Source organism: Cyprinodon tularosa, unplaced genomic scaffold (genome assembly GCF_016077235.1).
Source record: "Cyprinodon tularosa strain WSP-4 unplaced genomic scaffold, ASM1607723v1 ctg44, whole genome shotgun sequence".
Classification (NCBI taxonomy): domain Eukaryota; kingdom Metazoa; phylum Chordata; class Actinopteri; order Cyprinodontiformes; family Cyprinodontidae; genus Cyprinodon; species Cyprinodon tularosa.
The window spans coordinates 1,978,881-1,994,849 of NW_024039163.1; the positions used below are offsets into that span (position 1 = coordinate 1,978,881).

The 15,969-nt window shown below is 38.5% G+C and overlaps 1 protein-coding gene across 1 annotated transcript in view; it reads right to left on the minus strand.

Annotated features, from left to right (window-relative positions):
• The window catches only part of polr3b (polymerase (RNA) III (DNA directed) polypeptide B), a 37,487-nt gene continuing 21,518 nt past the window's right edge, over nucleotides 1–15,969 (minus strand). The window contains exons 20-28 of the mRNA XM_038300083.1: nucleotides 14,608–14,817; nucleotides 14,358–14,516; nucleotides 11,594–11,711; nucleotides 11,372–11,514; nucleotides 5,276–5,379; nucleotides 4,252–4,418; nucleotides 1,954–2,067; nucleotides 1,682–1,855; nucleotides 1–293 (exon numbers count right to left, since the gene is read on the minus strand). Coding sequence (XP_038156011.1) covers nucleotides 164–293; nucleotides 1,682–1,855; nucleotides 1,954–2,067; nucleotides 4,252–4,418; nucleotides 5,276–5,379; nucleotides 11,372–11,514; nucleotides 11,594–11,711; nucleotides 14,358–14,516; nucleotides 14,608–14,817 — 1,319 coding nt within the window. The 3' untranslated portion in view covers nucleotides 1–163. The remainder of the gene's footprint in view (nucleotides 294–1,681; nucleotides 1,856–1,953; nucleotides 2,068–4,251; nucleotides 4,419–5,275; nucleotides 5,380–11,371; nucleotides 11,515–11,593; nucleotides 11,712–14,357; nucleotides 14,517–14,607; nucleotides 14,818–15,969) is intronic.

The following is a 15,969-nucleotide window of genomic DNA, read 5'->3' on the forward strand; positions in this document are numbered from 1 at the left end:
TATAGTTAAAGTTTGTGAACATAAACAAAAAAGGTCCTTTTTTCAGTCCATCTCTTTCTCCTTTACATCTTTTCCTCATCAAATCTAATCCACAGCCTCATTATTGAAATAGTCCGAGTCTAAACCTTTCACTCACTCTGACTGTTTCTGTCCCTGTCTCCGCTCACTCGTTGTAGCGCGACAGTTTGAGTCGAGGGATGATGTTCATGGACTGCAGCTCCTGGAACAGCAGCTTGCAGGCGTACGGGATCCTCAGCGACGACACGTGGCAGGAGGACTTACAGTAGTGACACCTGGAAACCAGAAGCAGACACGCAACTCAGTGACCCGCTTTACCTTAGTACACCTAAATAAAAGTTAAAAAACAGGAACTTTGGTAACATGCCAAACAGAAATGATGCAGATGAAACCAGTTTATAGAAATCTAAGGAGAGAATGCGAATAGTTTCACTATGGAGAATCACATATCTGCTGTTTTTCCAGGAGTCAAAAATCCTGTTAAAAACAAACACACAAACATGGGTTTTCTCCCTTAGTCCAGCTTAATAGGCTACTTTGTAAGACCCCAAATGCACTTCGACAAGGAAGTGACAATGGTAGTGGTAGTGATAATGATAGTGGTATTGGTAGGGCTGGATAATTTATTGATTTTATCCATTAATAAAACGTTTATTTTCCACCTATGAAGATGACTTTTTTTTTCTCCTTTAGCTTCCAAAGCTCAGAGTCACATCAGTTCATCAATTTGCTCTGACTGATAAATTAGCTCACAAAGTAATGCAACTAGCTGCAAACAGTATGTTTTTCTTTGTTGTTTTTATTACAAGCATATTTCACAGCTAGAATGCCGCTGCTCTTTAAAATAGACACTCCTCTGAGAGAGAAAGTATTGCATGTCATTTGTCTTTGAGGAAGGAGGGAAAAAAAAGTCTAAGTTATTCGGATTTTACCATATTTCTTTTTCAAAATACAGAACCAGATTCTAAAAAATAAATAATAATAATAGTGCAGTTTGGTCTGTGGCAGAATCCTTTTATATAACCAAAAATGTTGGTAATAAAATAATGTAACTGCTGCAAATAGAAGCATTTTTCTGTCCTTTTTTGATGGGAATCCCTCAATGTTATTTCTTTATCATAAACATTTATGCCTTATTACATATTTACAGCCAAGTTTTTCTTTGGATCGTTATGTCTCAATGACAGAAGATAATTGTGTTCTAGGACAAAAAGAAAAACAAACTTTTTTAGTCTCCTGTTTTAGTCTCCTAAAAAACAAATTTGCAGCCCATTCACTCTCAGCGAATGTGGTCAAATCATGACATAAACAAAAAAAATGTTTGTGTTTAATGTAGTAAAAGTTGTTCAAATAGAAAGCATGCTTTTATTCAATATCGATAATCTATAAGAAGCATGTTGATATTGAATAAAATAGATTAGACAGACTGATATTAGCATTCGCTAAATTTGACCCAGGATATTTTCTTAAACTTTGGATAAAATTCCTTCTCTCTGTAGCTGCCTGATTATTTTATTCACTGTATGCAGGTTTGGTGCCCAGAATATTTATCTAAAATGGGATCTTGCTTGAGAAGTTGCCCAAATTTCTTCTTTAAAACTCTTGTGATGTTACTCTTTAGTTAAGCTACTGCAGCGCCCTCCCATCTATGGTTACATCTCACCAGCCAGAGTATCCCAGCAGGCCACACTGTCCGCACACGTCCACCTCAAAGGCATCACTGGAGATCATCAGACGCTCCAGCAGCAACATGCTGGCACCGTAGCCAATCAAGCAGTCTCTCTCCATCTCCCCCAGTCGCAGCCCTCCGTCCCGGGAGCGGCCCTCCGTAGGCTGCCTGTTGGCGGGAGACAAGTTTAAGAAATGTAGTCATTGCCTTATTTACTTATTTTTGTTTATTCACTTAACTTTTAGTTACATTTTTTTAGTTTTTACCTGGTGAGAACGGCTCTGGGGCCTCGGGCTCTGGCATGCATCTTGTCCAGAACCATGTGCTTTAGTTTCTGGTAGTAGACCGGTCCAAAGTAGATGTACGCCTCCAGCGGCTCACTGAAGACAAAAAGGCAGAATTACGACTTGCGTCAGACTTCGCAGGGTTTTTATGCCTCTTCACATTTTTACACCTTCAGGTGGGATTTAAACCCAGCTTCCCCAAGAAAAAAACTAAATAAATAAATAAAATCACACTGTCATTATGCAAGCTTTTTATTCAAGGAATAATTACTATGATAAAAAGATATATAATGCAAGTGACTGCAAAATAAATAAACAATATGATACGTCTGTGAATTCTGACTCTTCTCATGAATAAAGTTCAGCTGCCAAACTTTTATTGCCAAAATCAATTCATGCTATTTTAATTAGCAACTAAGAGACAGATATTTTCCTAAAGTAGTTTCCCATATCCATTTCAAACAATCTTATAAATATAGGTAAAACCACTCTGCAGATATTTCCCGGTCTCATTATTTGACTTAGATTGAAGAGAAAATGATGTCTTGATACACACACCAGCAAGCTCTGGCATTACAGCACAACAATGTTGATTTGACATTAATCACCTGCAACATTACAGCATTTTTTTAATAAATTTCACAAATTCTTAAGCTTTTTTTAACAAATAATTGTAAAAATTCATTGAAAGTTTTTGTTTCAGGACTTATCTCACTGAGGTGATGCACCGTTCTAGATTTCCTAGTATTTTCCTGCTATTTTTCCACTGCAATGTTTAAAGAGTTTTTTCACAGTGCTGACTACATCCAAGGTTGTGATTATATAGAATTGGTTCATTAGCACAGATATATTTCTTAAGAAAGAAAATAAAGTGGCCTAAGAAGGATTGTTCATGCTCCGTTAGAAACCTTTAGCCAGTAGAAATGCAGGAGAGAAGAAAGGCTCTGGCACGAAAAGCTGGTCCTGGATTCGGACATTTAAGATGAAAAATGTTTGCAAATCAAACAGTCTACTATCAATCTTAACTTCAAAAGGCCAAGTTCTGAAATAGGACAGTGTTATGTTAAAGGCATAAAAGTTAAGGGAAGATTTTAGGTTATCAGCTTGTCCATACTTACTTCACTAAGAAGTTAACTATATGAGTTTCTACCTAAACTGGCTAAACTTACAAGTAAAGATCCACCCAGATCACATCCAGTCCTCATGATTAGGATGTGACTACGCATCATCTGGCCTGTTTAAACAATCAGTCTAATCAGCTGCAATAGTAAGGATGAAGGTTAGAGCCTCCAAAGGCCTTAAGAAGGATGATTATAGCAGCTAAAGGTAAAGATGGTGAAGAAGAAAGAGGAAAGAAAAAAAGACACCTGCTATTCCACTGCAATGATCTACACTGGAGGACATTCAGGAGTAAACGTAGAGCTTTAAGAGCAGACAGTGGAGTTCATGGATGAGCAGGAAGGGAACACATAGTTTCTTTAAGGAAACATTTCCTCTCTAAAAAAACAAAACTTTAATGTGGGACTTAAGAAAAAGAAGACAGAGTCTAGTACTTTGGTCCACTACTTTGGACTGATACATTTAAAACCAAATTTTATTGGATAAGAAACTATGATTTATGAAAAGAACCGCTTACAAACTGCAGCACAGAGTGGGAAGTGTCATGATATGGGGATGTTTTAAAGCAGCAGCAACTATAAAATCCAGCATGTAGCAGGTAAAGTCGGAGCAGAACTGAACCCTCACCAAGGATGCGCTTCAGTTAACATTTTATAAATGGAAGCATCCATCTAGGTCTCCAAGATACCTTTTAAAATGCAGAGTGTACCAGCTTTTTAAGGCTATAAAACATATTTCTATATTTTGTTTGATAAATATAACAAAGTAAAACTCTTTTATTAGATTTCAGCTGCATATTTGTTCCCCAAAATATTATTTAATGGAAAAAGACAACTTATTGTGAAAACCACTCAATAAAGATGACGATTGCCTATCAGAAAGCAGATTGGGGAAACTTGCTAAGAGATGTTCCATCACATATCAATGAGAAAGTCTACCTCACAGTGGAAACTGTTTGTTTTTGGGTTTTTTTATATTGAAGTTATAAGTTGTACAATAATCCCACCCTGAAAAGAGAAGTTAAATGACACATTAAAGGGTCAAAATCATTGAAATAGTTCATGACGATGGATTCCACCTTCCCTCTGGAGCTGGATTTAGTTCTAGGCACTGACATGGCTGTAACATCTGGCTGCTTGTTGACACCTTTCTGTGAATTACCCAGTGATCCCTGAGGTCACGTAGTCCTTTCCCTGGTAGTTGTATCCGTATCGGATCAGATCCTCGCACACATCCTTCACTTTGCTGCCTCCAAAGGCTGTCCCGTAGTGAAACCGTCCGTCCAGCACTCCGGCCTTCCCAGCCAGCAGTTCGATCAACTTTCCAACCTGTTCAAACCCGGAGAAAAAAAAAAAAAAAAAAAAACTGATTAGAACATGAATATTTCTTTATAAATGCGTTGAAAGAAAGTGCTGATTATTGTTGGTGAAATTAGATTACACATGTCCCCTCCCGGTGGGGACATCCCTCCAAGGATGACTGATTTCAACAATTCCTCTGAGGCTGCACCCCGAAGACCCCTGACCCCACCACATAAAGGCAAACACCTACCCTCGTATCACTCTAAGCCCACAGAAACATCCTCCAGAGACCAACATTTCTCAGCCTTCTCCGAGGTAACGACTGACACCAAACACACACAGCTTCAGCAATAAAGATCCTTCACTTTTTTCCACAAGTCCCACCGTCCCGGCGTGTTTGATGGAAAGCAACTTCCACACTCTGCCAGGGGCGGCGGCTCTGCTGGCAGCCGTCTCCTCAGCAACAAATATCTGTTTGTAAAGAGTGAGATTGCTGCTTAACGCCATCAATGGACGTGTGCTCTGGAAGCCAACGATAAACCGAAGAGAAGAGGGCTGCAGATAATGAGGGCTTTGTCTTTGGAGGGGGAACACAGAGGTTTGAGCTCAACTTCCAGGTTCAAACTAGAAAAAAACAATCAACTGCTGTCGAATAACGCCCTTTAAAAAAAAGATGTAAAGAAAATAGAATGATGCTTCAAAAATATACAGTTTGTCTACACATAAAATTAAATTAGGTATTCTTAATACACCTAAGCTTTAGGGATGAACCCATTTTATGCACTTTAAATAATAATAAAACCATTTTTAGTACCTCAAAAAAAAATAAGGTGGTAGTAATGAGTTTGCTTTTTATAGAGCTGCCATAAAAACACGTGACGTACCGTCATTCTGGAGGGATATCCATGAGGATTCATGATGATATCCGGACAGATGCCGGTGTCACAGAACGGCATGTCCTCCTGAGGGACTATGAGGCCACAGACACCTGAAACACACAGAAAACACAGAAATAATAAGACAACTAAAACAGAGAGTGGCTCGATGGAGAAACTTAATATGAATCTTTAAAAGACACCAAAATATAATTTGTATGCTTTTAATAATTTAATAGTTTAAGCTGCAAAAAAAAAAAAAAAATGCTCTCTGATAGGCTTAATGTTTCAGGAATCTGTTGATTTGTTTTTTTTACTTCCTGAGAACCATTTTATGTTGCTGCAAATATCATTTCTTTTGGTTTACTAAAACTTTTTTAGAATAGCACTTTTATAAAAACCAACTAAAAAAAAAAAAAAAAAAGGTGACTAACATGGATCTCTGGTTCTCTTTGCTGCCAATCAAGTAAAATAAAAAAATGCATATTGAAGATGAAATTCTCAACTGTTCCTGATTTTTTTAAGGTATCCGATTTAAAACATCTGACATCAATCATATATTTAAAACAAAAAATAAATAAATAGAAATAGCTGCATTAAATTAATTCAAACATCCGAATCAGCAAAGAGCCTGCTCTATTATAATCTGATCAGTTTGGTTATCAGCTGTCCTCCAAACACTCTTTATGTTTTTAAATGTAAAAGCTGTGTCTGCTTGAAGCGACAGGTTAAATATAAAAAAAAGATAAAATAAGATAAACAGGTCCAGTAAAAGACTAACCAAATAGACCTTGTTCAAAATCTCTGCTGAGTGTCTTTTCTATTCCTCAGTCCCCCGTAAATTATGCAAATCAAAGATTAAAGTTTTTGAATAAACGCAAGGTTAAATTATTTTAACTTTGTGAAATTCAAACTTCAACTTTTATAAAATCAAACAAATAAAGCCTGGAGAATTAACAAACATGCTAAGTGTACAAAAATATCCAAACCTGCCTAATAAATCTACAAGCTTTTCCAGATCTGCTTAATGATCAAACATATCCTACACCTGAGAAAATGAAGAAACTAAAGACAGTCAGGATGTTGAAACTAAAGGAGTGTCATCATTATATTAAAACTGCTGCAGGAGGAATAAATGCAGCTTTTTCTGTTTTATAAAAGCATTCATTGATATACTTTCCATTAAATATCTGTGCCAAGGCTGTCATAGTTACTCATCTGCCCAGTTTAAATGAATTTAGGGCTGTAACTAACAATTATTTTGCAAATCCATTAATCTGTGGATTATTTAGTCGATTAATCAATAATAATCTGATAGCCACAGGTTCTTCAAAGAAGATTTCTTATGAATTTAAAGCAAGTAAAACTAAAATGTTTCTTCTTGTGGAGTTCTGTATAGCGCATACTGACAGACGAAAAAGATTTCTTTATCTTAAATGAAAAAGGTTTATATTTTTTTTACAGGCTAGGTATAATTACTGCTCTAAGTGGGTTGTTCTGTCAACTAAAGGCATGTTTTAGAGTTTATACTCCAGCTAACGGTTAATCGATTACTAGATTTGTTGACGATTGTTTAAATAGTTGATTATCACAATTAATCCAATTAATTGTTTCAGCCCTAATTTCATCAATTAGGAATAAGTTAATTCACTTAGGGCTGAAATAAATTTATTGGATTAGTCGTGATTAATGGACTATTGAAATAATTTTCAACTAATAGTAATAGATTAACTGTTAACTGTGGTATAGAGAATATAAAACATGCCTTTAGCTGACAGAGGGACCCACAAAAAAAATACATGCATATTCTACATTTAAGATAAATAAATGTTGGTTAAAATGCTCTACTCAGAACTCCTGAAGTGGAAAAGTTTTAGCTTCACCTGGTTTAATTCTGTAAAAAATGTTCTTTCAGGATTCTTTCTCCATTAGATTATTAATAAAAAAAAAATTATCGATAGAATAATCAATTAGCATAAAAATTTATTAGTTGCATTCTTAGATGAAATAACTAAAGCTCAGAAACTTCAAACTATTTTCCATGTTTGAATGGAAGTGATAAGGAACAATTTTCAGACTGCAAAGGAATGAATGAAATGTTATCCAGTATAGTTTTAGAGGAACCCAGCTTGGATCAGGAAGGTTCTGGTGGAACTGTTTTGTTGACCGAGTCTGGAGTTCGAACATGACATCGTTTCCACATCAAGATTCAGATCTGGATGATATCAAATGCAAATTTTCAACTTTTTCAGTTTGGATGGGAAAAAGTTCTGGTGGAGCCATTTTGTTTTCCATATTTAAGCTGGAGGCTCTGTGTGGAACCCCAGCAGAGACATTTCCATACTCATGTGGACAGACAAGGTCCTCTATTGACCCGCCTGATGTGGGGACGAGCTCCCCGGTAGCCAGGGGTTTAAGTGCAAGAGCAAATGTTTGCAGAGGGGTCCGAATCACTCTTTCCTGGCCAGGGCAAACAGATTGTTGTCCCATTTGCAAATGAAAATAAAAAGAGAGAGGGAGAAAACGAAGCAGGGGCAGGAAGTGGAGAAAGGTGCTTAGCTGGACAGAAAGAGCAGGATTACACACCCATGACTTTCACTTTAACTCTAAGGAAGTGGAGCGGATCAACTGGAGAGGAGAAACCTAAGCGATGCACGTGGGAAAAATTTGTTATTAAGCAGAGCGACCCGGCTGAATGCTGATGCTGGGTAGGATGTGGCAACAGGATGTGGAGTGGGAACAAGTGCAGCAAGATGGTGGAAAGTCATCCAACAGCAGGAAGACGGTGAAAAGAGAAGAAAACCAAAAGGACTGAAAGAGAAGAAAAAGAGAGCAAAACAAAACAAAAACACAGCAAAAAAAAAAAAATCAGGATCAGGGCGCAAAGATGTGGAGAAAGCTAGAGAACCAACACCGACACACACCCTGCGGTTAGATCCGCAGACATCTTCAGTGTTGTTTGTTTTGTGTGAAAGTGAATGATAAAGGAGGCATGAAATCAGGAGAGAAAAGCAAGACAACAGCAAGGGTCCAGGATCCTTCATCACAGCTCATACAGCTCCACACTGACGGCTCGCACAAAAGGCCCCCAAAACCGACAACGCTGCACCTCCTCCACAGCTGTGTCAGTGTGTGCTCCTGTTCTGCCATCAGAGTGAGGACCGTTGTTCCGATTTTACCATCAAAGTGAGCTCCGTTTGTACCAAACTGAGGACATTTTACTGAGCCCCCTTTTTTCTAACTGGTTTAGGAGTTAGATGTGAATAAAGGGAGAGTTATCCACTGGTAATGTTTCAGTTTGGGTTTATTATAAGGGTAAGGGCATGGAAAGGGTTAAAAATGATGGAAAACAATTTGGGTCAATAAAGAAAGACCAGAATGTGTTTGTGTGTGTGAGAAACTGGTAAATAATTAACCTATTTTGACGACCAGGCCATAGGAGTAGCCAACGCTGCAAACTAAACCCCCCTACAGCTAAACTTGTGTCTAAAATATGGTAAAAAAAAGATTTTAGTAAAATACTTAACGCACCAATCAGGCTTTATCTTAGCAGAGCAGATACTAATTTTCTGTTTTCTTTGAGGTCAAACTTTATCATGTTTCCTACAACAACCAGAAAAAAAATGGGAAATTTGCTGCAGTAATTCTGAATACAACAGAAAATGTTTGCATTTAATCAAATGTTTCTAACCTTTAGCTGATCGTTATTAAACTCCCAAAATAGCATGCTGCTATAAAATAGTGAGTTTTTTTTTTTATTCACTATTAGATATAGAACAGAGATCAGACTGATCTCGGATTGAAAATTTTGCATCTCAATTCAAAAAGAAGATACATAATTTAAGAAACCCTATAGAAATATCCCTTTATTTTCAGTTTCTATTGAGAAATTGGAATAAAGAATAAAGTTTAAACACTAGAAAGCTTTTCTTTTCGCCTAAATTAAGACTTTTCCAACCTGAATCCAGTTTGGTGGAAATAAAGAAATGAAAAGATTAATTAACCGGACTTTTCTAACATCCATCTCGTTATAATTCAGCTCAAAATCTGCATCAAAGTACATGCTGTCAGTCTATTGGGTGAAACTATGTGAATTTTTAGTTGTGATGAATCTAATAAACTTTTGGAACGATGATCAAAGCCAATCAGGTTTAAAGTTTTATCATAAGCAGATGGATTGATGAATCTCTGATTAAACAGTCTAGACCAGCTGCAGTTTGAACAAATTAACAGACTAAAGCAGCTAAAAGCCCCCCAAGGAAGCATGAACTGAAACTCTACTGTTCACAGTTACACATCTGGATGTTTCACCTCATCACTCCACCAGCTAACCCCACGGCGACCTCTTTTTTTGGGACGGAAGACATTGTCCCACCCCGCGCTGACCGCCCAGTCCCCACAGCGCTAATGAAGAGAGTAAATTATGCGTGGCGCCAGTTAGCTTTTTGATTAAAACATCATACCAGCCCTCTATAGGGGAGGTGCTGCAAAACAATGAAGGTTGTAAACACTTTCCCCCCCCCCCGTACAGAATACTGCTGGGGTGTAATAAATTTGCATAGTCTGGCACAGGACAAAGAGCCAATTAATTGAAAAGAGCTCTTGAAAGATGAGGATGGGGGGAAGAGACAGCTAGAGCCTCTGAGTTGAGTCAAGAAGCTCTCCTCAGCACAGCTAACCCACAACTTTTCTTTCTTATATTAACTTTTCTGCTCATGTCAGCTGCTGAACTCATTTACACAGTTGTGGTTTTAGATCTCTTATATCAAAAGCTAAAGAGAAACTTTTTCCCAGCTTTTGATAACAAAACAATATTAAAATTATTTCCAAGCGATAAGTTTAATACAACCAGCATTAAACAGATGGAGATGTATGGGAACCTGAGAAGTTAAGGGCTGGTTATACTCCCGCAGCAGTGTGACGCTGTGAGTTTGCCACAGGTATAAAGCAGACATTTTTTATTTATGCTCAATTTTGAAGCGTGGTCTGCGTTATGTTATTCCACCCAATAATGCAAGAGGGACAATCAGGAACTAGCTGTCTCAAGATAGGGCCAAGGCGGCGAGGAAGTGGGGGCAAGTTTTTCTGACAACGGAGGGACATGAGGGCGAAAAACAGTGGGGATCCAGGTGGAAAAAGTGTCCCAACGTTCTCACGAACCTCGCCCTTCTAGCTGGTTCAAGCTTCACGAGTCATTTTCCGCAATGGCGGTTATACAAACAAAACAAGCTGGTATGGTATCAAACAGGAAATACACATGAGTAGAGCGGATGTAGATTTGACCAATCAGAGGCCTCTTGTCTGCGGTCGCCTACAATTTGGGAGAGGTGCAGCAGAGAGTCTGCAGAATGGGCGGGGATGTCTCTGTGTTCACTACGACACACACGCAGACGACATAGTTTCGAAGTATAAATCAGCCTTTAGCATGATCATGTTTAGTAGGGCTGGGTAAAAAAATCTATTTAATTGATTTTAAATAGATTCCTTTACATTTTTGCAAAATCAATGTCTAGGGAATGAGATCGATTTATTTTATAGTGACCCATGTGACGTTCACATTCAAATAAGCAGGAAAGATGCACTCAAGATTACTTCAGACAGCTGCAAATATAGCCAATAGGTTGACTGAAGACATTAACAAATGGGGGCTGACCAGCAAACACCCTGTAACTGTTACAGACAATGCTACAAATGTGGTTTGTGCATTGAAGATAATGCAGCTCATGCATGTCTGCTGTGTCCCCGCTGTGTCACGTCTGCTTGCTCGAGTGAGGCTTCACTTTTTCACTTTTCACAAACAAGTTTGCACTTTTGAGACAGTTTTGTTCACATCTCATGTTTAAACTGTCTGATTTACAAGTTTGCACTTTGTATTTAATGTGACAGGAAAAAAACAAAATACATGAGTATTTTGAAACACAGTTGAATCACTTTCATTACTGTAGAAACAGATTGAATCGAAATTAATCGATATAGAACTGTATGAATCAAAATCTAATCAGTTGAGGACTTTGGCGAATATACCCAGCCCTAATGCACTCAGGTTTAGTGCAAAACGTTAATGTGGGAAGTTTGCCCTAAAAGTGATAAATATCGTAAATTTACCTTTCTGTCCGTGTCGACTGCTGAATTTATCTCCTATCTCTGGTCTCCTCGTCTGCCTCAGGAGGATCTTGATCAAGAAGGCTTCTTCAGCATTGGATGAGATCATGACCTTCTCGATGTAAGAGTCTGTTGAGCCCTTATAGCTGAAAATAACAAAACAAACAACATACATTTATACATTTAGAAGCCAAACCAAAGCGCTAATCAGTTTGAAGGACTCACCTGATTGGCACCTCTCTGTACTGGGGCTGACCTGGCTGGGCGCTGCCCTCCAGTGGAGTCTGGGTGACAGTTGGCATTGATTTGTTCACCAGTACCTGCTTGTTCTCCACCCTCTCACCTAGAGGGGGACAATTGTTCAATATCAATATATATTGCAAGAAAAGTCTATTCAATAATGATATGACTGGATCCATAGTCTAGATTAAACTAGAACTTAAACTCAAGCTGTTGAAAAAGAACAATTATGTTACTCAAGAACATGAAACTTCGATTCTTTTGCTGAATTTTCAGAAGAAAAGCATCTAAATAATTTATGATTTCAGCTTTCAGACAATCTTATAATTCACTGATTGATAAACATTGTTTGAAAAAACTATTTTAATCAAATACAAAAATAGGAAAACACTATTATAAATCTTCTTTAATATAGGCAGAATTATACATCTACAAAGCACGCCTCACTATGGCTGCATGTTACCCAGAGTCAAATGATCTGTTTAATGATGTCCTTTGAATTAGCAACATTTAAATTAATTAAATCCATCTATGGGAACATCACTTCAAAAATATATTTGTCTCTTTTATTCATCAACACTGAAATTATTTTGTCTTAGTGCTGCTGGGTATAAAATAAAAATTCATGAACCTTTTTAATCTCGATCTGCTAAATCTGTCAGGCAGAGATAATACTACGAAATTTAAACTAAAAATTTGTTGGCTCCAAAATCATGTGGCCCATGTGCAGATTACCTGCTGAAGGAATTTATCTTATATTATCAAGGATGCAAATATGTGAGAACGAATGTTAAATTGAATGACTGTTGATTATCCAAAATTAAGCAGAAATCCTTAGAAAATCTCCTTAAAGGAATAGTACACCCAAAACATGATTAGCCTTCATTTTCTACTCACCCCCATGCTGAACAACACTGTGGAGTACTTTTTTGATATCTCAAATGCATCTGGAGATCTGGGAGGCTTCTTGCTGTCTGCTGACATTCAAATAATGGAGGTCTATGGTGACCGAGACAGAAAGGTCCATAAAAGTCCACAAAAAACGTTTCAATATTCCTCCATACTGCTCGTCCAATGTATTCCAAGTGTCCTGAGTGGGTAGCATCCAGAATTTACTCGAAACGAAGTCATTTAGAATGTTTTTAGAGCATAAACAATAGTGTATAGGATTTCCTGAAAGCACGCACTTGCGCGATCACGACGCTACGGAAGCCGGCAGACCAAACCAGATGAAAGTGCGCATTCAGTGTCTGCTCTGCCAATAATGCAAGCGTAGAAGAAGAAATGTGCAGTTTACCTGTGCAAAGAAAGAAACAACGAAAGAAAAATGTCTGAGGACTTCAGTGTTGAGGAAGAGCATGAGTTCTTTGCTGAGCTGAATGCGCTGGTTTGGTCTGCCGGCTTCCGTAGCGTCGTGATCGCGCAGGTGCGCGCTTTCAGGAAATCCTATACGCTACTGTTTATGCTCTAAAAACATTCTAAATGACTTTGTTTCGAGTAAATTCTGGATGCTACCCACTCAGGACACTTGGAATACATTGGACGAGCAGTATGGAGGAATATTGACACGTTTTTGTGGCCTTTTATGGACCTTTCTGTCTCGGGCACCATAGACCTCCATTATTTGAATGTCAGCAGACAGCAAGAAGCCTCCCAGATCTCCAGATGCATTTGAGATATCAAAAAAGTACTCCAGAGTGTTGTTCAGCGTGGGGGTGAGTAGAAAATGAAGGCTAATCATGTTTTGGGTGTACTATTCCTTTAAACAAACTTCTGACTGGAAATATGGTTTAAGACGCTTATTTAAATAAATATAAGTTATATAATTAAATTGTGCTGCAAACATTCAGGCAAAAAAAAAACACTTTTTTTTAATCATCTTCTCATATTCAAAGGTATATAATTCTGAAAAGACCCTCCTTCTCCACTCGAGAGAGGGAATGCCTAGTAAACATTTGTGAGAACATGCACAACCCCGTTTCTCCTCGTGCACGCTGTTTTTAAAAGTTGCTGTTTGTCTCGCTCATACAAGTTTACTTTCCAAAAGAAGACTCGCCATTTTTCCACTATGGGAGACTCACCACCGATAACTGAAAATGAGAACCTAGGACAGCCTTACGTATACCGGTACATATCACCAGAATGCTGGTGAAGATTCACAATCATCCAGGTTACAGTCATTCTAAAAAAGCTAAAAATGTTAAAAAACAAAAAACATAAAAAAACACTGGACTTAGTTTTCCAAGTTTGAAGACATTTTGCTTCCCATCCAGGACATTTTCTCAACTCCCCATTACTGCAAACATACTAAGGGGTGGACCAGTTTTTTTCCTGTTAAATTTGCTTGCTTTCTAAGTCATAATGAGGCTTTTGTTTGTGCCACTCTATAAACCTGGAGCCAAAATGCTATTCCCGACTTTTTCAATTGGGAAAGCTTCCTGGATGGGAAGCTTTTAACTTTTATTTTTTTACTTTTTTGAAATATTACCAGAATGATTGACAATTAGGAGGAACGGTTATTTTAACAATGCACCCAGAAAAAGAACATCCTCCACTATACCTTTAACTAAATTCTGCTCACCTGGCGTTACATAAATAAACTAAATTAAACCATAACCAGAATAAATCAAGTCTCCAACAGCATTTCTTCACTGTAAGTTTACCCCTCATTCACATTACAACATTTACTACATGAGCATAAGTAATATGAACCTGTATGTATAAACTGGAGCAGCCTATCGGTACTAACCGGGTGAGCAGATGCCGTCAGCGTCCAGGATGCTGTGCCTCCATAAGGGTTTACGAGTCGCAGCGTCCAGCATAGGCCCCATCACCTTGTCAAAGGTCTGGTTGGTGTAACGCCTCAGAGTGCACTTTGAATTTTTATACACAAGACAGCGACCAAAACCTGAGAGGAAAAAAATTTAAATTAAGAGATCTTGGTTTCTAGCGGCGCTGTAGAAATACCAGCAGCAGTTTGAGAGCAGAGAGGGCCTCACCTCTGTCCAGCGAAGCCTTGTTGAGGACCAGAGCATCCTCAATATCGTAGCCGCTGTAACTCATCACAGCCACAGTGGCGTTCTGACCTGCAGGCAGCTTCTCAAAGTCTATGAGCTCGATGGTTTTCGTTTTGACCATCGGCCTCTGAGGATACACCAGCAGATACATCAGGGTATCGATACGGTTCCTCTGGTTGTAACCAATAGTTCCTGAAAGGGCAAAAGAGCAGAAGGTTTAAAAGCTGGTTGAAATAACTCATATTTCCTGATATTTCCAGATTCCTAGAAGCCAATAAAAGGATTAACACTATACTGATACAGAAACAGCAGATGTTTTAAATTAAATAAACACAATATTGCTTACATAGAGAAAAAAGACGATGATATTCATTCCATTTCCAGATTTTTAGAGAAAATCCTTTAAGGCCTGGGAAAATATTATTAGAAATCCTAATAAGGAAGCATTTTTCAGCTTGGACCCCAAGCATAAGAGGTAGTGGTTTAATACTTTTTCACAGTACGGTAGAGCTAAAGTTCTCCTGTTATGCTGGGCCTGGTTAAGCCTGCATCTAAAGAGCTCAGAGGGAGAGTTATGGCGTAAAGCCTGGCCTCCCTGGAAGCCTTGACATTTGTCAGATGCTATTACTGCACAATCAGCCTACAAGCACAGAGTCTGTGATAATAGGCTAAGGCCACACAACCAGATTTGCACATGTAAAGGGCTGTCCATACAAAACAGACAACACAGAGGATATTGGGCCAAATATAGTTCCAGTCAGTGTTTTTGTAAAGATGCGGGGGGGAGGGCAGCGATGGATGGGCGGAGGTGAATCAGTGAAGAGGAGGGGAGGGTTGGCTGTGACTTCAGCTCTTACGAACGTTAGCCGTCCTGTTTGGGGAAGTTTTGGTTACCAAGGAGCTTCGGTTGCACACTCTGGGGGCTTTTGCAGCTGAGCACACTGACCCCCCGAGTAAGCCTGAGCAGACACAATGAATTGCTAATGACACTCTGGGTGACTGGCAGGGAAAGGGCCTCCGCACACACAGCACAATGGAGAACCTACGCAGGCGCCCCATGTTTGATGTCCGCGTGCATACACACTCTGACCGACACGCACACACATTTGACAAACACTCAATCACACATACAAATGTATGCTGACAAGAAGTGCTGCGGGAGCAGAGTTCGGGGGCTGCTGGTATCCACACTGTTTGTTATTCTAATGTCCTTTTTTCTGTCTTTAATTTCAAATCATGCAAATAAAACATTCATATTTCCAGACTTGATAGAGATTGAAAAAAAAATGTTCTTCATGGAAGATTAAAATACTGCTAGTGTGAATGTTTGAATGTTTGCGTATA